This window comes from Megalops cyprinoides, chromosome 11 (genome assembly GCF_013368585.1).
Source record: "Megalops cyprinoides isolate fMegCyp1 chromosome 11, fMegCyp1.pri, whole genome shotgun sequence".
Classification (NCBI taxonomy): Eukaryota; Metazoa; Chordata; class Actinopteri; order Elopiformes; family Megalopidae; genus Megalops; species Megalops cyprinoides.
Genome location: NC_050593.1, coordinates 19,147,039 through 19,172,933, shown reverse-complemented (window position 1 = coordinate 19,172,933; position 25,895 = coordinate 19,147,039). Strand labels below are relative to the sequence as shown.

The window sequence follows — 25,895 nt, the reverse complement described above, 5'->3', positions numbered from 1 at the left end:
ACATGAAGGTCCGCATCAATGCAACAGGTGACACCATTGTGCTCAAGTTTGTCCGCCCCAACCCTGACATCAAGTTGGAAGGCTACATTCTGGGGTATGGAAGCAGCATGTTCTCCAAGCAGTATATCCAACTTCCTGAGAATGGGGAACCCTATGAGACAGAGATAGGTGAGTCATATCTTGTTAATCACTGCTGAGACCTCACCATTTACTTCCCTTCTTTTCCTGGCTACAGAGTTCTAGTTCTTGATGGCTTTCCTTGAATATTCATGAGTGGGCAGGTGACTGAATGGTGAGATTTTTCAATGACTATGTGCATATCCATATTGATTAGAATCACAACATACATTTAATATTCACAGGGAGATACCCTCACTGGAACTCTTGGGGCTCAACAATGCAGGGGCAGAATTCACAGTGCAAAATAGAGAGAGTATGGCATCTCTTCACTTTTGATAATGTACTGTGTGGGTGAACTCATATTGCACCTACTGCACTATGGCACACATGCCTATGTGTCCCTATAGCTGAGGCAAAAGAAACAAAAGCAATTATAGAAGACCAAAAGAAACATGGATAAAAATGATTTCTCAAATGAAGCATCACTGCAGGAGTACAAAACATGTTGTGGTAAGTCAGAGGAAATTACATCAGCCTAGACTTAACTATGATTGATTTCATGGTTTTGGAAAGAAGCAACAATTAAATATAATTATGCTATGTCTTCAAGTTTCTGGAAGTGAGATACAGCTCATCTAGTTGTATTTCTTTATAGGAAAATGCTTAGAAGACATTTTAAAATCGCGTTAAGGGGTCACAGAGTATAGATTGCAGTGTTTATTTTCCCCTGTAACATGGTTTCCTTCATTTCATTAATCATCATTAGCAAATCTTTTTAGAGTGTTCTTTTCTTCCAACCTCACGAGATAATCTTGGCCGGTCATCTAAAGGTCATGCATGTAATAACCCAAAGTCATTGTCAGACATTGAGTAATGATGTGGTGCTTACATTTTTAATTATTTCTTTTTAACTCAACAGACCTAAGCATAGAAACTAAAACATTTGTGTTGTGTTGAGTTATAGTGATTTGAGTCAAGCCCCATCCCTGATAAAAATCATTGTTTTTTAATTAAATGTAATCATAAATGTAATCAGCTTGCTCCATGATTGTACTAAATGTTGAAGTTTTTTATTACTGGTTGACAGCAGATGGTGGGCAACAACAAGGCCATGGTCAGAGCCTCTAGCAGGGAACCTCCTAAATCATGAGCTTTGAAGTACCCAAGGAGAAGAGAATGGACCAAAGAAAATTGGATACCACCCTTGACTTAGGCCTTTATTTTATTACCTGTTTATGCAACACTGTTTCTTCAAAGCAAAACAGCTTCAGAGTGCTCTGATTTCCCCAGAACCCCTTCCCTTTTGTGACAGGAGTGTAAAGGGCATCACCCTCAACAAATCACAGCTGTGTTCCCATCCTCTGAACAAGAAAAAAAAGTCTCTTACATTTTCATGTTTGGACAATTGGGAACAGGTGCCCATGTAAAGCGGTTGGTGAAGCACTGTGGGCTGAGTGTCCCGTAAGACACACAGGGTGATGAATCATTGACCCGCATATGGGAGACAAATCTTTAGCTCTGCTCCATCCTCTACAGTAGCTCCTGATACACAGATGCTGCAACTACACAGTTTAGACATTCATAAACAGGACCTGAATTCAAGCATCAATGACTTTGTGTGTAACTTTTCTGAACCAGTTTGCTTTTTTGTGCTTGGTTTTCATACAAAACATCTGTCCCATGTATCAAGCAAATGAGTCATCAACAACCTCCTACACTACTAACCCTGACATCTAATCTTATTACTTTTATCTTTTTTGAACATTCATTCAGAACTTCACCAGTTCATGTTGCCAGACAAAAGTTGTTTCCACATGTTTTGCAAGTCTTATCTTTCCCTTTGCATTCAGTTTTTTTTTTATTTTGGCCTGAATTTGTTTAGCACATTGTGATTTGTCCATCATTCCTATTGATCTAAGGTCTGGTTAGTATTCTTGTGTTAATGAGTGAAATACCTTTAAAATACATGGACACTCAATGTCTGACCATTTCTCACCAGAACATGGTGAGAAATGGTCAGAAGAGCACATCTATTTTCAAAATCAAACTGTAAATTTAACTTTTAAAGCCCAAACATGAAATAACCTAACAGGATTCCAATAAATTATAATTTAGCACTAATATTGTTAGCTTCTTCTGAAGGTATTTCCGACCTAGTAACATCTGCTTAGCTGCGTTTTTGTGGAGCATTATAATGCTATATGTCTAATTACAAACCCCATGAAACTTTTTGTGAAAACCTACATTTAAATTTATAAACAGTAGAATCTATAGGTTTGTCAACAATATTGCACTTAGTAGGCCATAAATGGCAATAATGATAGGTTTTGTAGGTTCAAGCATAAACTTCAAATGTAACACTCATAAAGTGGTTCAGAAAGGGAATAGAGAGTTTCCAGGAGGGGCAAGATAAGCATGCCAATGCTACCAACTCTATCAGAGGCCTGAGGAAAGTACAAGGAGTAAGAAGAAGAGAACGAAACTCAGGAAGCCATGCTCTCAGGAGTGATCCAGGTCTCTGTCAAGGGCAGGAAATGGAGAGAGTGCAGGGAGATTCAGGCAGAGATTAAGTCTGCCTTCGTTAGGGTGGATTGACAGTTCCAGACACCACCATTAAATGAAAGGGAGCTGGAGGGAGGAAAATGAACGGTGGAGTGAATTTCTGGGTGAGTGATGGTGACGAACAAAACAATTGTGGTGCCTGCAAGAAACAAATGGAGTGGGGAAATCACACATGGCACCAGAGGAAAAAAATCGGAGCTGAGTTCAGTTACACCCTGATGTAGCAGGGCAGGGTAATTTTGAGTGAAAAGTGTTCTTCCACTCAGTCCTTCCTCAGTAGACTCCCTTGACTTTGTGCAATGAGGCTGATGTGTACAATGAGCTGGTATTGACCATACATGAACCAATTAGTCAATTACTTGATAGGGCCTGAGCAAAATCTAATACCAATGTACCAGAAGTGGATTAACTGCTTACAGAAATCATATAACAGTCACATACTCACAAAGGTACATATGACGAAAATACTTGACTTCAAAGTCAATATGTAACAGAGTATCCATACACATCTATAAATGTGACAGTGAGGGTTTACTGAACATGATTTTTGTCATGTATTTGCCTCATCAGGGGATTCCAGGGGACCTCAAAAAGCTGGAAAGTTTGTGGAGAGGCTTGAATGTTTTTCACATCCCCGATACTTGTCTCTATGGGTTCTTCATCCCAACAGCTTCTTCTTATTTTGCCCTTTTTCTTTTTGACTCAGTCCAAACTCCCAGTGGATAATTGAAGACAGAGGAACACCAGCAAAAAGTAATCTCTAGCCTCATGGTTCCATCAGGGACTCCCTGTCCCCCAAGTTAGACTGTCAGTTGCAGTATTACATATGGCCACAGAGATTGGAGACTTCACTGTTTTCCAAACTATGTCCAAACACATCATGTTTTTGAATGGTTGTATTTATTGTGATTTTTGGATTGTTGTTAATCCCCAAGTGTTTCTTGTCTCATTTTGGATCATATATATACAGTGTTTTCAATTCTCAGATTCTCAAATTGTTGTGTGCTGTAGTTTCTCTCTGAGCTAACCCTTTCGCCCAAGAGACCTAAATCTATTGCAAAACACAGTTGTGTTTTCATTTGAGTTTTGGTTTCATGGCCAGTTTCTGAGGTTGCTTCGCCTCACTGGCAGTAAGGGCGTTTGAGTTGACTTCAGTCAATTGGCTTTTTCTGTAGAACAAGATGGTTCCTGTTATTTTCTGTTCCGTGTCTTTCCCATGGAGAAGAATATGCATGCCTAATGTGACAATTCTACTGTTTATTCAGATGCAGAGCCGAAGTACCTGGTTGCCGTACAGCCCATTCCCACCAATGAGGTGAAGAAACAGTGCACAGGTAAACAACATGGTGCATTAGTCAGAGGACAAGAAGTAACCAAACATTTAAATATCTCTTAAATGTCCAAATTCAAAGGGAGGACTATGAAATTCTAGGAAGGAACACAGACATCATGGGTTATACTGACCTTTTCTTATAACTTGGCATTTTATTTCATTTGGCCTTAAAACAAGTTAGGTTCATGCATACGGTTTGCAAATTGAACAGGATTTTCATGGAATAAACCCATTTTTATGGACAAGGGAATCTCTTGTTTCTTGGACACTGTATTGAGGTAGTGGTCATGACCCCTGAAATTTTACCCCCACACAGGAAAAGTCAGCCTAGACAAGCCCCTCCACCTAGTGATTGGTTCCGTGACTCCCACCTCAGTGCTGTTGTCCTGGGGAACCCTCCTGAAGACGCCTTACGAGGGAAACGTCATGAATGACTGCTTGGAGGATGGGTAAGTAATTATGTACTGCCATTGGAAAACGTCTGGTTACTGTTTGCAATCATCTGACCTGACTAATGCTTTCAGCAAGGGGGAAACCTGTTCCCAGAATCTGTCAGATAAATGCAGTGATGGCACTCTTTGGGGATTTAGAATATATGGTCAGGGAGAAACTGAAGAAAGATCCAATTTGAATAAATCTCATGTGCAAAATATCCTCCAAAACATCCATTCGTATCTCAGCAGATAACAAGCAGACTCTGTTGTCCTGTACTTGTAATCTGCCCTATTGGTGTGATGGAGCTGAAGGGAACCTTTGATCATCTGCAAATCCCAAATGTCGCCTTTCAGTGTCTCAGTTTGTTGTACATTGTGTGAGGTCGAACAGTGCTCGCACAAAACAAATTCTTTGCATTGAGAAATGGGCTGGATAATGAGACCTTAACTCTGTCTGCTCAGGCAGTGCTACACTGTGGCAAGAGGCAAACTACAATAGGACTACTGCATAAACACTGGTTAAACTGCACAGGGATTTACGTCCACATGTGGTCACATATTTCATTTCCTCTCTCCTGTGCGACACAACACAACACAGCAACAGAAGTTACCTACTAGGGTTAGCTCCTACTGTGTGTACATGGCCGTAAAGGAATTGACAAGAGAACTGAGAGTGCCCTCAGAATTATAATTCGAGATAACAACGATCATGAAGCACCATTTAAAGAGATTGTCTTTAGAGAGATATAGTACATCTTCTTAAGGAATTTGGAAGGTAATCAAATAACTACCCATTTCCGATTTCCTCCAGCGTCAGATTTCGGGTCTTTCGGCTGGGTCCTACCAATGGATCTGCCCCTCAAACAAATATCAGCTGTTGCCACTGTAGCTCAGTGAAACGTACCAGACACATGAAGAAGACATGTTGGACAGATGTATGGCCCAGTTTCAGGAGGCTTTTAAGAGTGTCCCCTCTCTGTTCATAGCATAGATCACATGGTCACACTCCTGGCAGGGTCTGTAGCTTTGCCAGGTGGTGTCTGTGTGATTGTTTTAAAGCTGTTTGGATCAGGGGTGTGATTTGCAGTTCCAGTTTGTCACACCACCTGACTATTTGAGAAAGCAGAAAAAACGTGCAGATGTGTCAAACAGTCAGCTGGTGCTGGAGCAAAGCTGCTGAGTGCTGGGCTCAGCAGTGACATTCCTGATGTATCTGCAGGATGACCACGGCCATTCAAAAATACCTGCATGAATAAAGATAGGTGTATGCACGCAAGTGAACATGAAAAGGCAACTCAACCTTTGATGTTCACATCACACAGCTGTTAGTCAGTCTAGCATGCCAGGACCACAGGACATACATTGTACTGTTTCAGTTGTATTAAGAAGGATTTTTGGGGGAGTATCTTTTCCACTGCAGGTGAGTGTATGTGTGTGTGTATGTGTGTGTCTGTGAGAGAGACAGAGTGGAGTGAGGCCACATGGGCCGGCGGGACACACTGACACGTTTACTCACTTCTTTTAATGTGCTCTCCTTCCCCTATTTTTCCCCTCCAAAAAGGAGAGGTTTGGAAAAGCCATCGGAAAGCTTGACCTCACCAGCTCTGAGAGCGCCTTTGCGGCTCTTATTAAAACCTAATGTCACTTCCTTCTGTTTACTGCCTGGCCGCTGCTGCGCACATTACTGAATGCTTGAAAAAATATATGAGCGAATGAAATAGGATCTTGTTGACACTGACAGGCAGAGCAATAGTTCTGTGACCAGTATTGACTAGACTTGATGTGCTGGGGCACTCCTCAGGGCTAAAACACCACTGCTCATTGTCCAGTGCCCCAAACCTGTATAATTAAAGATGGATTGTTCATGTAATGTTACCTTTGTTGTACTTTTGCAGGCACTACACTGTCCGCTACCGGGAGAGGAACAGGAAATGGAACTATCAGACCTGCCCAACCAGTGACACTGTGATCGACAACCTGAAGCCCAACACACCTTATGAATTTGGAGTCCGGGCGAACCAGGACAAACACAGGGGAGTGTGGAGCAAACATGTTGTTCATAACACCAACATGAGTGGTACGTTACAGAAACACATTCCCTGAGACCGATAGCAGTAGCTCACTCAGCTCCTTCACCGGAACAGTAACAACATGGCTGCCGTGCCATTCAAATCATTTAGTACCTCCAACTTGGGTAGAAAATGACCCAAGCCATTCCACCTAGACCAAGTGCGTAAATAACTAAAATACAGGACCAGTATGTCTCTCAAAGTGGCGCTCACTATACCATTACAGGTGGTACAATAGTTTATCTACCTTCAGCCTGCCAACATAGGCGGCTTAAACATTCATCCCATGAATATAATGATGTGGCAAAGACGTACTACTTACAACATGAAGAGTGTTTGTATTATGAGTGTGTATATGATGTTTATATGATTTATACTATCAAGACAAAGTGTTAACATGAATTGCAATTACCCATATTTTCCAGACAAATCTATTCAAAAACCATTCAAGCCTGTGGCCCCCAATGCAAAGCCTGTGGTATGTACTCCACCATCCTGCTCACATGTCATACCAAGTGTATGTCTAAAATGTAGCACACTGTATTTCACATGCAAGACCTGAATCAAGACAAATACATTCAATTAATGAAATATGCTCCTGGACACCCCCTGGGGCACATTAGTTTCATAGTGTAAAGAAAATTTGACATTACATCTGTTCAAACTCTGCATCATATCAGTCTCTGATTTGATTTGAATTTAAGATTTTGAATTTTCACATGTTTTTAGAAGCCAAGTATGGCTGGACCCAATACACTCTTCCCAGTTAGACCTGGTAAGTCATCAAACATTTTTTCAGCCCTCTACGTTATTTTATGGACATGTGCAACTTTAATGATATCATACCTTTCCAATGGCATGTCTCCACAATCTATTATTGTTCATTTCAGTCAAAGCAGCAGGCTGCTCTGCAGGTATTAAATCCATCTAATCTTGTGTTGTGTCTTCTTCCCAGACATTCACAACAGGACCCAACCCAAAGCACCCACCCTGTCCAAAAACCCCACGTTCCCAGGAGCTCCCCGAACATCTCTTGGTAATTTCCTTTTCCACCACGTCAATTCCAGTCCCATTTGATCTGTTTTAAAGCACAGGTGAGGTGGCAGGAGTCACAAGTGAAACAAATTGGGAGCCATCTCAGACGTCCTGTCTGACCTCTTTGTTATTGCAGTCCAGAATTCCTGGATAATTAGGTACCAAATGCATTTTTTCCTAGTCTTTTTGGAAAGTATCTTTAGAATCTCAAAAAGTGGCCAAGCATTTTTTTTTTCTCAGGCTTGTCGACATTTCTACTTTACTGCCATTTTCTTTCATGTTTTGCTGTTTTCTGCAGCACCACCTAAAAACCACCCAGATCAGCCACCCTCCCCTGTGACAAGGCCTCAAAGTGTGCCCCAGAGACCACAGTTACCCCTGGGTAACGGAGAGATGCTTACTCATTTTGAACCATGAAGCTTTATTTGCATTCAGTTATGCCTTGGCTATGCCCATTGCACTGCTCTGAGGATTCCCGCTGCTGTTATTATCTGCATGATGGCATGCCTTGAGTCAATACAGAATCCTAGGCCAATAGTCATATCAGAGGATCAATTGCCAAAAAGAGAGATGTGAGTAAGTCACTGGGACTTATGCAGTGGTCTGGCTCTGTCCCTAGAAGGTTATGCATGGTTACGCTTGGTCTTGCGTTTCACCCATGCATTTGCTCAAGGAGGAAAGCTCATCACCACTGAAGATGTTGCGCTTGTTCATTCTCTGCACACCATATTGGTCGCTCTCTCTTTTCCTCCCTCACTGTGTATTTGTGCATTTCAGGTGTCTTTCCCACAATTGTCTTTTTCACCTGGCGTATGGGACTTCATGTGTTTGCAGGATTTCAATGTCTCTAGCAGATCTTATAGAAACATTTCCTTTTGTAAAATCAAGGTTCATGTAGTAATGATTATTAATTTTGCTCATCATGAAGTCTTATTTAAATACTGCACTGAAGCAGTGAAACATATCAAAGCTTTTGCTGATTCTATTACTGGGTCATTTATTTAAACTTGGCACCATCAAACAACTTCAAACCTCAGGACATATGGGAAGAATTGTCATTTAGACAATACCAACACAGTATTACTGCCAGCAGATCCAATTGCATATACCTTATTGTGTCAAAAGTGGAAATTAAATCTTACCTCATGGTCCTCAACGTTTGAAATTAATGGTCATTTTTACCATAGAAAGATGAGCAGAAATCAAACTGAATCTTGATTAACTTCTTGATTAACTTGGGTGTGAATTAGCACCAGCTGTTTGCTTTAAATACTTGAAGGTATTTTTTAATCATCTGTTGTCATAATTCATCTTCTCTTTCTCCAACACGTCTGAGACACGTCTTCTTCCCAAAGGTGCTGCTGTACCTGTACACTGTTGCGTTTGCATGTCATCATTGCATGGAGCAGAGATCTACTCATCTAACTAATTTTTTTCTCCTCCAGGAAGACCTGCACAGAGCCATATTAAGAGCTTCTTCCTCATTATCTGCTTTTGTTTTTCTTTTTATAATGACTGATCCTTAGTTAAATCACAGCGACTTCCAGTTACAGGGGTTACTAAACAGTGATCTTAAAAGACACCTACACTAGTTTTAATTTATAAAATTGTGTAATTCTTATAATATAGTCAATAAATTTGATCATATATTACCATATATTGGGGTTTAGCACAGAAGGTCAGAGAATTATACTGGATGACATATTAATGTCAGTATATATTTGCATCAAATACTAAACAATTCTACAATATTATGTTCCATATTAGTTCTGTAAAGCAGGTGAAAAAATGTTTCTTTAAAGGGTGGCTGAATTTGTGAAATGATGTAAGAGAGCCTTTTACAGATTATTTTGAACCAAATACTATACAATATAATATTTTAAATCTTAGGATACTCCTCTGTTGTGGTCTGTGTGGAAAAGCATACCATTTTACATCGAGTATGGAGGCTACTCTGACTTTGAGTCCCAGTTACTTTGTGTGCCTGATTGGTCCAACAGGATTAGAACATTGGGTGTGTTTTATATAATGTGCTTCCAGACTGAGACCATGTTTTTATAAACTTGACTATCAAAGTCCATGTCTCACCATGCTTTTCTAAGTGTCTGCAAAGACATAGGCTCTCTTGTATAAAATGCTCCACCACATTTGAGATCTAACCCTCTTTTTGCGCAGATGTTGCACAGCCTCATTCAGGAAGTGTGAGCACTTTTAGAAATGTTGTGCCCCACTCCACTGACATACTTCCTGTGACGTCCTACCCCCAAATCCTGTCCACCAAACCCCCCAGTACCTCAGCCTCCCCCACGACTAATGTCCATCAAAATGGTGCAAAGCATCAGGGACAGACGCAGGCCTGGGCACCTAGCAACACCCAGAGGCCACTCACTCCTTTGGGTAATTCTCTTTCTTCTGCTTTTTTAGGGTCCTTGAACTTTGTGTATCATTTCTAACAATCATTCCTAGGTATTGTGTCTTTGAATGTAAGCTGGTTACAGAAAAATAATTTCCTTGTGTACAGTTGGTCTTTTCTCTTTGAATATCATCTTGTTTGGTCAATGTGTTTCAGCAGAGCAAGTCAATAGTTAGCGATGAAGCCTAATGATAGAAGAAACTCTCTTTGATGAGTTTTAGTACCTGTTAAAAAAAATCGCCATCGTCTTTCTGTGGCCTCACATTATGGTATGAGAAACAGAGATGATGAGGGAAAGGTGAAATGCTCTGTTTGCATCCTCTTTATTCAGTACCTCGATCTACCTCAGACACCCTGGGTGAAGCCTCCGTCCCCCACACAGCTCCTGGCCATTCACAGGACAAACATTCTCTGCCCAGCCCTACCTTCACCAGTGAGAAAACCCAAAATAATGACTGGGGTAAAGGTGTCCTCATCATGTTACATAACCTGGCCTTCTCATTTGTTACCAGGCTAATGTGGCTCGCTATTTACTTGTCTGACTGCTGTTCGTCATTTGTGCTGTTGACTGCCTGACATGCTGTTGACTGACTTACCTGCTTTCCCATTTATGTTTTTTTCCTCACATGTATTCATCTGTCTACAGGAGCAGTTTCTACATTTCTTTGCACCCTCAACCAGAAATGTCCATATTGCACTGAACGTCATTCTGTCTGCATGTCACATGCGGGCAATAGCCCTGTGTTGCTCAGCCACTGTGTCCTGCTGAAATCTGTTCATTTGAAAGCAAACCCTTAATTTTTTTCTAGGAAATTTCAATCAAACTTACTCACCTCATGATGGACATAGTTCCTCAAGGGATGTGGAAAACCCTTGATAACTATCTGGAAAGAAACAATAGTTTTTTGAAAATGAAACAGATATATAAAGTATTAAGTCTCTATCCAAGCAGAGTCTTGGTTTAGAAAACAATATGATCCTGAGTTAACTTTTCTTATTATCCTGTGGGTTTTATTTTCCCACAAGACTTTATTTAGTCAATATTTTCAAAGAAAATATTTTTCTTTGATTATGATGGGAAAATAAGTTATTCTGATGTTTCCAGTGTACATCTACAAAGTACAAAGCCTGGAACAACCCCTCTCATCAGTTATATATCTGGTATCCTTGTCCCGACACCACACTACTGATCAGCCAGAACAAGTATGTGTTATAATTAACTGTCTTGAGTTTTGAGTTTTACTAATAGAAATGTTCAAATGAACAGAGATTTCAAAAAACATACTTGCAGATGCTCCAAAAACAGCCTTGTCCAAGATGTGCCTGCTCTTAACATCTATGTTTGATCACCAAGGGCTACTGTCATGGCTTCAATCACCTGGAATGGTGGCCTAAACCCCTTGGTAGCACGCCAACCAATCCTACCTCCACGCCATTAACCCAAACTACCATTGTTTATGTTTATCCAGATGAAACTGACCAAAGGAGCTCAACCTTCTCCATTGCAAACGTCCCTCAGAACTTGATGGCTGTTGCCATGCCAACCAGAAACCCAACATCTCAAGGCAGAGACCCTCTTTCTCCTTCTACTTACGACACGCGACAGCATTTCCTTCCCAGGGCGACTGACTCCTCCCAGACCTCCACACGAGGGGGTAACTTAACCATTTTCCTTCCATATCTACTGTACAGCCTCATTCCCTTTCCAGAACCTCTCTGCGATTGGTGAATTTGTGAGTACTCCCCATTTGTAGGGTGCCTGAAATCCCACCTGGGATACAATATCAATTCTGGCTGCTTCTCATGTTGTGCAATAACTGTCAACACAGAACACAGGTAGAATCTCAGCTCTTGTTGCATTCCGCCCTTTTCTTTCCTGACAGAAATTTCACAAGTCCTGTGTCTGTGAGCTGTCTTGACTTCCTTGGCTCCATTTGTTTTTCTATCATATGTCTTGACACATGCTTGTTCAGATCCCTTTTGGACACTTTATCTGATGCACTGTGTAAGTCACTCTGGATAAGAGCAGCTGCTAAATGACAATAATGTAATGTAATGAATGCGCTTACCCCCACAACTGTATGATTTTGTGAAATACAACATCGGCACTTGATGGTTGTGGCAGAAGACATTTTTAGGACATTTTATTCTTTTTTTTCTTTTTTCATATTTTAAAGCTTAAGTTACTGGGTCCTAAAGAATTCAAGAATACAGTCTACAGTGGTTTTGAAACATTGTAAATGATCATTTTTCATTTTCATTTTCACTAAAAAAAAAAATCCCACGAGAGAACTGGAAATTGTTTTGAATGTTTGTTTCTTCTTTGATGAGGTTTGGATGTGGATTATTCAAACAAGAGTCTGAAGTTTAATATCCAGAGTTTGATGATTGATGAGTATTCATCCATCTCTTGCTTTTGTTATAAACCTCTCAAATAGTGAGATCTTAGCCTGCTTATAGCAACTTACTGGCTTGAAAGTACACATCTTTCATTATAACCCTTCTTGTGCCCCCTTACAGCCAGTGGTGAACATGATAAGGAATTCATTCCTCCCAAACCAGTCATGTGGCCGAAAATGCCAATGGGTAAAAGAGCTGATTACTTTTTTGTGTTTGTCATCCATTAACATGCTCTAGAATCACCATTCCATTGCCACAGTGACCCACATTTTGCATTGGTGTCTGTGTCATGCATTTATATGTGTCCTTCCATTTATTTGTCTGTGGGTTTTGTTTTGCTCTTCTACTGAAGGTGTTGTACTATGTAAAACCATGTAGGTGTTTTGCATATGCAACACTATGACGCGTCTAACAAGGTCATAGCTGGGATTGCATGTTAGCTTTGTATATGGCTGTCACACATAGTCAAATCCCAAACTGATAATATGGAGCTTTCATTGGCAAAACTGTTGTTATCTGCAAAATGTTGGATGTATATGACTAATGGGGCAGCAATAGTGATTTAATTTGATTCTGGCTCATATTGTATTTATACCTGAAATGGTTTTAGAAGCCTTCAAGAAGCCTTTGGATTCCCTGGAAGCAGATTTACATAAAAATCACTTCTCCTGCCCACCTCAAAACTTGCAGTCAGTAACATCATTCAGTTTAGAGTTTAGGAAAAATTATAAAGGCAGGAATGTCTTAAAATCACACCTTGGTGGTCAGAATCAGGATTCAGCTGATTTGAATTCAAATTCAGGTTCAGACCCAGATGATGCTCTTTCAGGTGGCATTGTGAGGGCTTTCAGTCATGATCCATCATGTTCAAATGTGTTTTGCATGTCAGTTTCGTCCTACATACCCAGCAAGTCGAGATGCAGTAGCCATTTCTTCCAGTAAGGATGAAAAACCTTGGGGTTTCTTTCATTCTGACTCATTATATTTCCATGGTATATCTGATGAAACCCTCTATCTGATGCTGTATGTGTTTTACATCACATAACATGCTTTGACATATCCTTTATTTAATTTCTTATTTATCAAAATATATCTGCCATATGCGAGTCCATTATTCTGTGCGACACAGCTAGGGTGTAAAATAGTGGAATACTTATCCGATTTGGCAGACAGCAAAGATATCCAAGAACTGCCAAAAAAGGAGACCTTGAAAGAAAGCAGCACTTGCTTGCAGCTCTGTGCCAAAACCACGTGGAAAATCAAATCTCTTTGCCTTTGTGCTATAGCAATACTTCTTAACCCTAGTCCTGAGACCACACTGTAAATGCTATTCTTTGTTCCAGCTGACCTTTAAATTAAGTTGGTTTAAGTTGCTAATAAATACAGATTGGCAATTTTATATAACTTTGCAAGGGCATTACATTAGTATTTTATTACAGATATGCTTGACTAGAAATGCACTTGTTATCATAGAAGGGAACAAGTGAAGTCTTCTCTCTAAGTTAAGTTACTATTCAATTTATTTGATTGACTCTTAAACAAATACATGTAATAAAGACAGGTGGTCAGTTTTATTAACTAAGAGTAAGAAGTTGTTCAGTGGGGCCCAGAATGATTCATTCGTCAACTTAAGCTTTCTGTAATTGAGAAGGACTACCCCGAGACCATGTTTAGGAATCACTACACCATGATTAATGTAGCAAATGAATGCAAATCCACTCAACAGAGAGTTTATCTTTTTGATCTATTGAGATAGATGGCTTTGCCTAATTTCCAAGATCAAAATATCTAATCTGATGCTCTGGGATTTGAGTACTAAACTGACAGCACAATGTTCTAGAATCCCAAATGAACATTCTAGAATTGTAACGGTTTTGTTCGACCCTACATACAGGTGGTCCTCTGTAACTAGCCTGGGTTTCATCCATTCCAAGTTATCTCACAGCTGGCTGCTGTTCGGTGCCTCAGAGGAAATGATAATATGAAAGACTCATCACTTTGTACATTTGGCAAGCACATAAAAAATAAAACATAAAAGTGGTGGCTGCAAGGGTCAGCTCCAAGTTTGTTGAGGTGGAAATGTTGTAATAGCTACAAAGAGGACTAAAAAGTAAAACTGATATAAAGAACATGGCCATGATGTTAGCATCCTCAGAAAGAGAACTCCCAATCCCTATAGTATAGATCAAATGTAAAATATTTTTTCTAGGAATACAGAAAGTCCTTGTTTAATATCATGCATAGCTGAAATGCATTTCTTCAAAAAACTTTCTTTCAAACATAAAGCCTGAGGTAGTTTATGATTTTCAGTGATCCAGGACCTAGATGGGGCACTATATGTTAAAAACTGTTCTCATTATCGGCCAATCAGAGTTGTGCTTTTGCAAGCAAACAAGACCATCTCGTACAAGCCCACTTACTCTAGTCTGCAAAATTCAGACAATCTGGTTTCTGAAATCATCACTACAGGCTCTTATTCAAAGCATCCCTGTAGTTTTTCCATAATTTCACTTGGAAAGTATGCAGTGTCCAAATCAAAAGCTTATTTTGAAAACTTTATTTTGGCTTGCCTCTTGCACTGCAATTATACAGCTTTGCACTTTCTTATACTTTTTTAAAAACAATTATCACCAAAATAAGCAACGAATAAAGCTATCTTTAACTCTTTACAATTTAAAGAACTGGAGGTTTCCTTCAGAGCCTCATAAGTAATTGATTAATTTTGCTGGGTGAGGTTGACACGTTTTAAGCCTCTTCATGTTCGGCTCACTTGCTATTAATAAATCAAAAAATAACAAACTTAAGAATTCTCTGAACCACAATGGAGAAGACATTTGAACAGCAAGTCTGGAACCAACAAACCATTTTTTATTACTGGAGACATCCAATGTTGACCAGTAGTCACAAAAAATGCTATCACCCTGTTCTGCGGAGGGAAATGTTTTAAACCTAATGCTTGAAAGTAGTGTACTTTATGAACCCAAAAACACAATTCAAGTTTTTGGACCTAATGTATGGGAATGTTTGTCTTTGTCCAAACTGTTGCACGATATAAAAGATTGCTCATAGATAAATTGTCTAAATCACGTTTATTATTTTCATGAGTAATGTAATCTGGCTGCATGTGATTGATAACCTATTTAATTATAAGCCTATTTAATACAAAAGTTGAAATTTCTATATTTTAATTTAGAAATTACCCAACTATTTCTCCTTCACCACTGAAATGCAACCTTTAATGATTTTATTAAGAATCAAGGTTTTGGGAAGCAAAGCGGGACAAAAATTATATTATAATCTGGACTTGCATTTTGATCCAGCATCTATAAATGTATTTTATCCAGTGTTGACTGATGATACAATTCAGCTCAATGTGAATGAATTACAGCTGTTTTTAAAAACAAAGCTTCATGCATAATTTCTTAAAATAAATGCATCAACATTTCTCAAATACTACAGGTTGAAGTGGATCACAGCTGGGCAGAGTTTCATCCACTGAACTGTGTTTAGCACATTTTTGGAACTGGAACAATACCTTGATTGTGAAGAATTTGGCCTGTTGACCACACAAAACTAATTGGGAACAGACTTTTCACTTTCTGTTGTTAAATTTCAGAGTACATGAAAAAAACACTCATGGAATCTTATTAACATGTACATTTTTTTTCCTCTGTTGATTTCAGGTTCCTGGGATTATTATTTTTCCTGTGTGTATCCAAATTGCAGATAAATCAGAACACTGGCTGTAGAATAATTATTTTTATTGAGCTAAAAACATGATGTTTTAACCATATCCATGGCCTTGAATGTGGAAACATCACGTTTTCAGATGAATAAGGAACTGCCTTTATTCAGGACTGTATGTTGTGCCTTTTATGCAGTTACTCATGATTTTATTTTAATGTGACAGCAGTCTTGATTGTATGAGCACAAACACACTTTATTTTCGCAGGTTTTTTTTTAAGAAATGGGGAAATGGGGGTTCAGTTTAAAGTTGATCTGCTCTTGTCTGACACATTCATCTGGTGGCATCATGTGGCCACAACTCTCAAAAATTACATATGCTACTTAAATGCTAATCTCTTTTTCCCAGGCATTCAGAGAAGGCCAGTCGGTCTCCTTTGGCTCTCATGGTATAGTTTTCAGATTTTCCCAAATGAAGAGCAGGAAATGATTCTTCTTTTCCAGCTCTTTCTCCCAGTGTTCTGCTTGATTTGCACCTTTACTTTATAGTTTCAGCTGGCAGTTTTGAAGGATTGTGCTTTATCTTATGAGACATTTATTCAACCCCAGGTAACCCCAGTATACACTAGTAATTAAACTTATCATGGATGATTGCTTGCAAAGGATATCCTCAAATGGCATTTGCTCAAAACATTCCAAAGATGGAGCTAGAGGGAGAGGTTATTCATCTTCTTTAAAGCCTACAGTTGAGCATTTTAAGACTAAGTGTCACGTCTTTTGAGGACCTGAGATCCTTGTATTCATTCATTTTGTTGTCACTGTTAGAGGAACTCTCATAGCGAGCTTGATCAGTTTAAATGGTAAGAAAGTACATGCAAGTCATGCCCCATCTACAACTAAAACTGCTCATGAAATTATTCTGGAAGGATGGTTTCTTGGATATGGGGTGCCTATGTTAATATAGTTTGAAACCTTTATTAATGTGATGAGAATAATCCCAGTCTTTCATATCAAACACCTGTTTTAACATTTTCAGCTTTTTTTCAACAGATCATCGCAAGTTTTTGTCTTGGAGTTTAACCAATGCCTCTGACCCATCGCCATGCTTTTTTCACCCTTCTGTGCATCATAACCTGATTTAACTCTCATGCAGAAGTGTCCTATTATTTTCCAATCGATGAAACAAAGGGAATATTTCTATTTTTCTGACAATTTTCTCTCAATTGTGCACTGTGACCTTTGTGTCACTAACTGTGCTCACTGTAACCTCCATTCTCCAGGGTCTCCTGCTCAGCGCCCCTCCCTCCCAGCCAGCCAGACCATCAACCAAGTTGACAAACATGAGATTAAGGGCAAGGACAATGGTAATTAGAGTCAATAAACATTTGGGGATTAAATATTTACATACTGCTGGGGTGACAGTCTATATTACATTATTAACTATGCATATGTTAAGGACAACTTGCACAGCTTACATTTAACATCTGTCTGTATTATTGGATATGTACTGAAGAAAGTCAGGTCAGGTAACTTTCTCGAAGGTGTTCAAATCCAGTATTAGTAGTAGTAGTTATGAGCTACTACCCATTGTGCCATAACAGATTATATCATCATCTCCACCGTTTCCCCTCCAGAAAAGGTCATTGACCTTAAGCAGACAGATGAGGGCTTGATCCCAAAGCCCAACACGCCTCCTGCAACGGCAAAGCCCACCAAGCATGAGCAGCGTCAGACAACAACAACGGCTGCTCCAGTGGTAGCAATGCTTAATGGTAAGGGCATACAGGGTTTATTGGGTCTGGTGCAGGCCAAAAGGACAATGCAGACTGGTGTTCAGCTTCACCTCACATCAGTGGGGTATGAACATTGAACAGACCTATCAGGGAGCACTACCACCTCATAAGGGGACATTGTCCCTACATAGAGCCCCCTGTCTCAAATGATATCATGAGATCCAAATGGAGAATCATTTGAGACCTCTCCCTCAGCTTATCACTTGCAAAAATGTGCAAAAATAATTTGTAATTATGCGAGTTACTCATTTTATCTATAACCAAAGGATCCTAGCTATTCCCTTTGATAAGCACCTGAATAATCCCAAGCAGGGTTTAACTGAAATGGTATGTACTATATGTGTTCCTCATTTTGTCTCACAGTCAGCCGATTCGACATGTGGGACAACTCCTCTGTGTTCAGCCCTGTCCCTAGCTCCGAAGTGGATGCCATGGGCAAGCCTCGCTTCATTGGTAACGTAGCTCCTTCTTCTTTCATGGGCGGTCTTGAACAGTTTAATCATTGTATGTTTTTTTACTTTGAACTCATTTTAGCATTTATGTTAGCAGGTCAATGGTAGAACTACAACATCCCACATAACCCAAGGTTTGATCCCTTGACCCTGTTTCAGAGATTCAGAATTTTTTTTTTATTATTGTCTGACATGCTATAGACAACTGTTGGACAGCTGAGAGGAATGTCTTAAGATTGACCAGGTGTTAGGTCAGCCTCATCCTGGGAAGTCAAAGGAAGGTGCTGCTTGAACCCTTCTTTTAAAATGCAAAGCACTCCTTCCAGGGATGTCCTGTGTTCTGCGCTGGACACTAGCCCGTATTTCCACCCAGAATACTGATGGTGGAGCAGCAGGAAGGAGGTCATGCACAAGACCGCACAACATTCCACCAATGATGTGTTGATGCAAGTTTATGAAACGTTATATAAAGGAATGTGCCACAAGACTGACCTTAACTAACAGGAGCACTTTCTCTTTGACCTCAGCCCCTCATGTGATCTACAAGACGGACAAGAAGCCGGAAGAGCCCTGCTCCATCACCAACTCTCTCAGTTACTTCCCAGAGGAGGATGTTGGGGAGCTAAACGTGACGGGCCCGCCCAGGGCGCCACCTTCTAACCTCACTGTGGTGACGGTAGAGGGCTGCCCATCCTTTATCATCCTGGACTGGGAGAAGGGTGACAACGAGACCACAGGTGGGTGGCAGCGGGAAGGCATGGAATACTTTCTACATTAAAAAAATGACACAAGATTGGTGCATCCATCTCTAATCCTAACCCCTATATTTTGCACACAAGATACAGAACAGGAACAGAATCTGTGGACACTGTGAGACAATTGGTATTATAAAGTGCAAATATGAAAGCAAATTTACATATTCATCAAAATTAAACTCACATTTTGATTGATGTCATCCAATAATTTTACCCCAAGCAGTGCTAAAAAACACCATAACTATGTAGTTTGGGATCTTTTTTATTAACTATTCAGCAATCCTTTCCAAAGAATGCTGCTAAAGCAAGTACATCCACATACTGCTGTATTTTAGCTCAGGTTTAGCACTAGACGTTACAGTGTCAATACACTGTTACACTATGATTCTTGCTGAACTTTGGTGTGTACATGCTAAAATCATAAATGGTGTTGTGGGACAGGTCAACAGTGATTATGAGCACTAAGTTACAAGTGAATTTCCTGCTGGGTTGAAAAATGAAGGATTTCTGTAGCAAGTGAATGGGGATTTATTTGACTGCAGCCACCTGTACCACAAAAAACAAGCAAAGACGTTATCAAATTTTTCTGATAGATATTAAGTTTCAACATTTAAACATTAGGCATTATACCCCGTTTTAGCATTACCGTAATAGAGAATCCACAAAAAATTAAATGTTAAAGTTTGAATAAACATATTTGAACTAATTGCAGAATAGTAACATGATGCTACAAAATGTCTCCTTTTGCAGATTATGAAGTCACTTCCACTGCCAAAGGGCCAGATGGTGAGGAGGTCTCTGTCCTGATTACAAATCAGACGCATACCGCTGTGGAGAACCTAAAACCGAACAGCAGGTACCAGCAGAATCAAATACATCTAAAAGAACTACACGGCCTGATCCAGAAAAAGTACAACCCACCAATGACCAAATGGAATAATGACTGTTTTCACATATTTGTCTGTATATGTCTTTAGTATTTTACTGTTGGAGTCCCACTGACAGGTTGCCATTAAATTATAGTAATAACGTAACTTTCTTCATGTTAATGCTGATAATAGTCATAGCATCACTATAGGTGAGTAAAAATGGAAAGAGAGCCTATAATTTTTTTTTTTAACTTATTCTTTAATGCTTAATTTCACATTCATGTTTCCTGTGGAAACTATTAAAATCCTTGTAATAACTTGCCCAGGCCATCATAACATCTGAACGTCTCACATGGTAGACTCATTAACAGAGGGTCCAGGAATGTACTCAAGGCTGTTTGGAGTGTGAAATTATCAAGGATATAAACTTTTCACCTCAAAGCTTTGTTATATGTGAATGAGACAGCACGATGAGAAAAAATGAGAAAAAGTCATTATGGAAACTTGTCCCTCGGGGCAAAAGGGAATGTGAGTCGTCTCTCCTATGAAAATGCTGCATAATGACTTATTTACTTTGAAATTTTTAAGCAGAAAAATCTAGCCAATGTCTACATTTTTTCTATCTGACTTTCTTGCCTATTTAAGGGGTATTGGGAAATATTGAGGATGCTATATATCACTATGTATAATATTCAAAAGCATTTTATGCAGAAAAAAAGACAGAAATTTTTGAAGATCTGGCTGTGTATCTGATCACTAATGGCTTTAGTATAATCCAGCATTGATTCCCTACTTTCTCTTTCCCTGCAGTTATGAGTTCAAAGTGAAACCTTTCAATGAGCTTGGAGAGGGCCCATCCACTGAAGCAGTAGCATTCAACACAGAGTCTGGTGAGTTATTTTTTCAAAACCATGGAGCATACATTTACATACAAACACTTTACTTCCTCACAATTTGAGTAAGGTATCTTAATTAAAGATGTACAAGGTTATGTGAGCAATAAAATTAAATTTGGTGTAAAAATGACACAATTGAAATTTCTAGAAATGATTGATCCCTGGGTGACGTGTAAGAATCAGTCACGAAGTAATCCTTATTGTACTGTATTTCCATCTTATAGTTTTGAGTAACTACGTCTTCTGAGGTCCTCAAAATGTTTACTGGTTTTTTATGCTTTGAGAGGTGGAGGAGGAGGTGCTTCTCTGTGCATGTCTGACCCTTTCAGGGCTGTGTGTGATTAACAGTCTTATTAATGTAATGTTTCTCCATGCTTACAATGTTGGCCTCCATTCCATGTTAAACAAATCAAGGCCCAGAGAATCAGTTTGTGTATGAACTCTCCCTTGCCCTGTACAGAGCATGCTCAAAAATTCAGTCTTGCCACATCATAAATAAATAGAACCTTTAAGGCACTTAATTTTAACTTTTAAGACTCGGTGGGATTATGTTGTTTGTCCTGGGGTCTAGCTCTTGGGCAGGTTTGCTGATGGCCTGTTAGGGATTTGACCTCCACATGAGCGCTGGAGTTTCAGAGCAGCTGGGTTACATCATGTCAAGCCTCTGGTTCTAGGCTGCTACTCCACAGCCTCTGGTGACCCAGATCAGTCTGCTAGAGCCATGGTGTTGGCCCCTGTGATAAGGCTCCATCCCAGCTCAGTTACTGAGATCAGTGTCAGGAAAATACTATTTTCTTTGTCATGAGGTGCTTGTTCTAACTCAAGCCATATGGTTCAATCCGGAATTTGAGTTTGAGCCCTCATTTGGCAACAATAACTGGGCGCCTGCAGCATTTGAAAACAATTGCCTTTGTTCAGATTGCTGGGGAAGAACGTGTGGAATCAGTGAAGATGTATTCTATCCTCCAATAAGTGTTTGCTCTGCTGTGGTGTACTGTGGGACTCAGTGGCAGCTCCTGCCAAATCTCCCAGGGGGGGCAATTGTTGCGATGCGATGATGGCTCGGGTGACTCGTTCAATGGGTAAATTAACAGCTAGCTAACTAGACATTGTCATCAGGATGGAACAGAATGCAGGGGTAGCAGAACAAAGCGTTAGCTACTTCGCAGCCTGCTAGTCACAGTTTCCACTCATACCACCTTCGCAAAAATTATACGATTTCCCCCCCTTTGTAGATACTTGCTTGATATTTAAATTTTGTCTGGGTAGTCCTTATTCTTTAGCTGCCGATTTATCCTGATTACTATGATGACTGAACAGTATTTCTCGTAATGATACGATTGAGTTGCTCTGAGTTGAGGTAACATTAGCCATGTCGATCTTGAATGTGACAAGATCACTGGCTGCCCCGGCGATCCCTACACCAGGTTATGTATGACAAAAGAACATTAGTGCATGCCCACCCGGAACCCATACAGATTGCAGTGCAGTGCCTGCAGTTTGAAAAAAAAAAATTGCCTTAACATAAGAGTCTATCAGAGCGATCTGGGCGATTTTCAACCAGACTGAAATCGCCCGAAAGGGGCGGTGCTCCATGGAACACGACTTGACGCTGATTGGACTATGATATTCAGAGGCAGGACAAACTGTCGAGAACAGTCACAGCTACAGTAACACTGTGGTAGAATGTGATAGAAAAATTCCCTCCCTTTTGCTCTTTGGTGGTGCGTCGCCCGACTGTAACAAACCGCCCCGGTGGGACTTGAAGAGTGAATGATGAATTGATTGTGTTTCACTGTGTGAGTGCAAGGAGTGTGACGATTCCAAAAAAGGGAGAAACATAGGAACCATTGAAAATTGTCATTTTTTATATTGGTGATTACAAACAACTTTTTTAATACTTCCTTGAACTGAATAATCTTTCAGGTTGAAGGAGCTGCAAAAGATGAAACCTATACCTACAAACTTGCTTACACTAAATTACCCATATATAGCTATAGAAGCCTCTGGTTTCTCAAAAGAATATCAAAAACTCCCTGTAAATAAATACTGAAAGATTTAATCACATCCTGATTAGAATTCTTATCCTCAAATCTCATGGCTCATACTAGGGTGAACCAGAATGACTGTTTGAAACCAAGCCTATGTTTTAACTGCCATTCTGTAAGTTATCTATCCTTAAGTGTCTGGAAAATAAATTAACTTATTTCATAACATGTATACATCTATTTCTATCAAAGCTTTCTTCAGGAGGAGGTTCATCCCAGCTGATATAAATAATGTAACCGTCAAATATGATCATTTTTTGAATGCTTCTGCTAAATGCATTATGAGTTGGTGCCTTTTTCTATTGATAGCATTACTGTATAATTAAAATCTAAAAGTGTATCGGAATGTTTTTTCCTCGCATTTGTTGACTGTGTACAATTACAGTAACGCTTTTTCTTAAATGAGCCATGCAAGGAATTTTCTGTGAGGATGATGATCAATGAATTGATGAATTGAATTTATCAATTCAGAATAATATCTATGTCAATTGTCTGGGATGTGACAGTTTTGTAATAATCCTCCCGGCTCCTCCCTCTCCTCTCCCTGCAGCGGACCCCCGAGTGAGTGAGAATGTCTCAGGTAAGCCTGCTCCTCATCACAGTTCCCAGCTGACCCATTCCACACTGCTGACTTCATGGATCCTCGCATAATGGGCTGTAATTGGAGGAGAGAGGGTCTGCTGAGACTCAGCTGTTCACCACCACAAACTCTCCTGTCCCATGAGATCACTTCCTCCACACCTGATGTCCTGCCAGGCCAAACATTTACAGAAAAAATATCAAGGGCACAGGGCATTTCAGTTTTGAAAAGCAGGGGGCTCCAAATTTGTAAAATATAGGCAATATATACAAATGTATATACAAAATACAAAAATGTTCTGTCATATGAAACATTCTGTCTATCATCTTTCTTTTATATCAAATCCTTGTTAATTGGATACCATTTATAAACTGACAAAACCTTAAAGATTTCTTTTTATGCAACATCTGCAACAGATACACAACCTGCCAAGTGAAAGCCATCAAGACTATTTGTGCACCACAGTAGAGTTTATAATTTAAGATGTTAAATGTATTTGCGCAGAAACTTAATGTAGTTGCACAATGATTCTTGTTAAGTGAATTTGCTATCTCTTTCTTCTGTCATTCTGGAGACTCCCTAAATCAACAGCAATATACTGAATGTGTCAACTTCTGTTGAAAATGAAGGCATAGTTTGCATGGAAATGGAAGATTAGCTTGTCACTTCCAGTAAACAAATTGCAGTGTTCAGACATGTAAACGCAAATTATTAAATGAAAGACTGCATGCTTCACTTTAAAGGAGATGGGAAAAATCTCTCACGTTCACTCTTACTGATGCCTGATACCTTTTCTGATGCTCAGCATGTTTTGTCAGATGGCCTGCTTCCCAATTGTATTACCCACAATCTCATGCTCCCCCAGGAAAGGATGCCATCTGGACACAGTTCCCTTTCAAGTCCGATTCATACTCCGACTGCAATGGGAGGCAGTACGTGAAGAGGACCTGGTACCGCAAGTTTGTAGGGATTCAGCTCTGCAACTCACTGAGATACAAGATCTACTTGAGCGATTCTCTCACAGGTCAGTCCTGACCCGTTTCAGTCTCAGTCCACTGCAGTACACATCTGAAAAAGATTTCTGAAAAAGGATAAATGGCCAAGTATAACATGTGTTCAGTATGTTCTTGGGTCTTCTTGCATCATTTCTATCTGTCCCTCTTCCTCCGCAGGAAAGTTCTACAACATTGGGGACCAGACGGGTCATGGCGAAGACCACTGCCAGTTTGTGGACTCCTTCCTGGATGGCCGGACAGGGAGCCAGCTGCTGGCTGACCAGCTCCCCTCGAGAACAGGTACTGTCCCAGAGATGGATCCTGTCATTACACACACTAACAAACAAGGCAGACAGCTAACATTACATTACATTCATTGCATACGTTACATTCATTCATTCCTTACATACAGTCAGAATTTTACTGATTGAATAACAAATGAAACATCTCAGTACCTTCTTGTCTAGGATATTAAAACTGGCATATGCCATATCCCACACTTGAAATCTTGTTATTATTTGCAGATATGCTTTTCTTGTTTCGAAAGTGAGATCTTGTATAAACAAAAGGTTCTTTTGCATGTCTTTTTTCTTTTTTGTGTGTGTCTCAGGGTTTTACAGGGCAATGCGCCAGGAGCCAGTCAACTTTGGTCAGATAGGTGGGAACTCTCACATCACCTATGTGTCGTGGTATGAATGTGGAACGCCAATACCTGGGAAGTGGTAGGACCACTACGGCTGTCTGTGGAGAAGCCAGTGATGAGAATCCTTTGGTGGGGTGGTAGTGACCAGGGGCACAGCAGCCTCAGGGGGGAAAGGGGTGCGGATGACTTATATGACACCATCCCTGGGGTGAAGATGCCTGCTGCATTCTCCAAGGCCACCTGCCACGCCCACTCAAGTATGAATTGTACAGGACCTCAGTGGCAAGGAAGTTTTTTTTGAGCACATTTGTAATAAGCAACAGCAACTTAGTCTCAAATGATCTCAAAACATTAAATGAACTACCCCTTCCAACCCCAAAAGAAAAAATATATATATAACAATTAGAGAATGAAAGACGTAAATAGGATTTTTTTTTATATATATACTGGGAAGCTGGCTCCCTGAAACTATTTTGTTAACTTGTATTTGTATTATATTATTTATCAGAGGGTTTAATTAAATTTTTCCTCACGGTGGTTTGCCAGCAGATTAGAGGGAAGGGGTCTATGAAGCCTGGAAGACACTAAGATTTTATGCATTGTAAACAGATTGTTTGAACTACACTGTTCAAAACAAAAAAGAGAGAAGCATGCATGGCCATTCTCACACAGAGTGCAGCTCATATACCACGCAAGTAGTTTTAGTTCAGAAGCACTTCCAGACACAATGCAATAAAACTGAGTCCTGGATTTGTCTCAGCACATTCCAGCAGAGAATGGACAGACGCAGCACGTGTTTGTAAGATATTATAAC

The 25,895-nt window shown here is 39.9% G+C and overlaps 1 protein-coding gene across 1 annotated transcript; it reads left to right on the top strand.

The window, feature by feature from the left end:
- LOC118785905 (target of Nesh-SH3-like) lies at positions 1-25,164 on the top strand. Its single transcript, XM_036540854.1, has 22 exons — positions 1-168; positions 3,948-4,016; positions 4,332-4,464; positions 6,345-6,526; positions 6,944-6,996; positions 7,248-7,293; positions 7,474-7,554; positions 7,852-7,935; positions 9,729-9,950; positions 10,298-10,426; positions 11,436-11,621; positions 12,487-12,552; positions 17,331-17,414; positions 17,685-17,822; positions 18,207-18,296; positions 18,823-19,032; positions 19,801-19,906; positions 20,730-20,809; positions 23,414-23,443; positions 24,309-24,467; positions 24,616-24,738; positions 25,049-25,164. The coding sequence occupies exons 1-22, from the start codon at positions 3-5 to the stop codon at positions 25,162-25,164; spliced, it is 2,553 nt and encodes an 850-aa protein (XP_036396747.1). The 5' UTR covers positions 1-2.
- Positions 25,165-25,895: the final 731 nt, after the last annotated feature.

Excerpts from the sequence above, each read along its gene's own strand:
- LOC118785905 (XM_036540854.1), top strand. The coding sequence starts at position 3 with ATGAAGGTCCGCATCAATGCAACAGGTGACACCATTGTGCTCAAGTTT. Across the intron at positions 6,997-7,247 it reads CCCCCAATGCAAAGCCTGTG|AAGCCAAGTATGGCTGGACC; the intron begins GTATGTACTCCA and ends ACATGTTTTTAG. Across the intron at positions 23,444-24,308 it reads AGTGAGTGAGAATGTCTCAG|GAAAGGATGCCATCTGGACA; the intron begins GTAAGCCTGCTC and ends ATGCTCCCCCAG.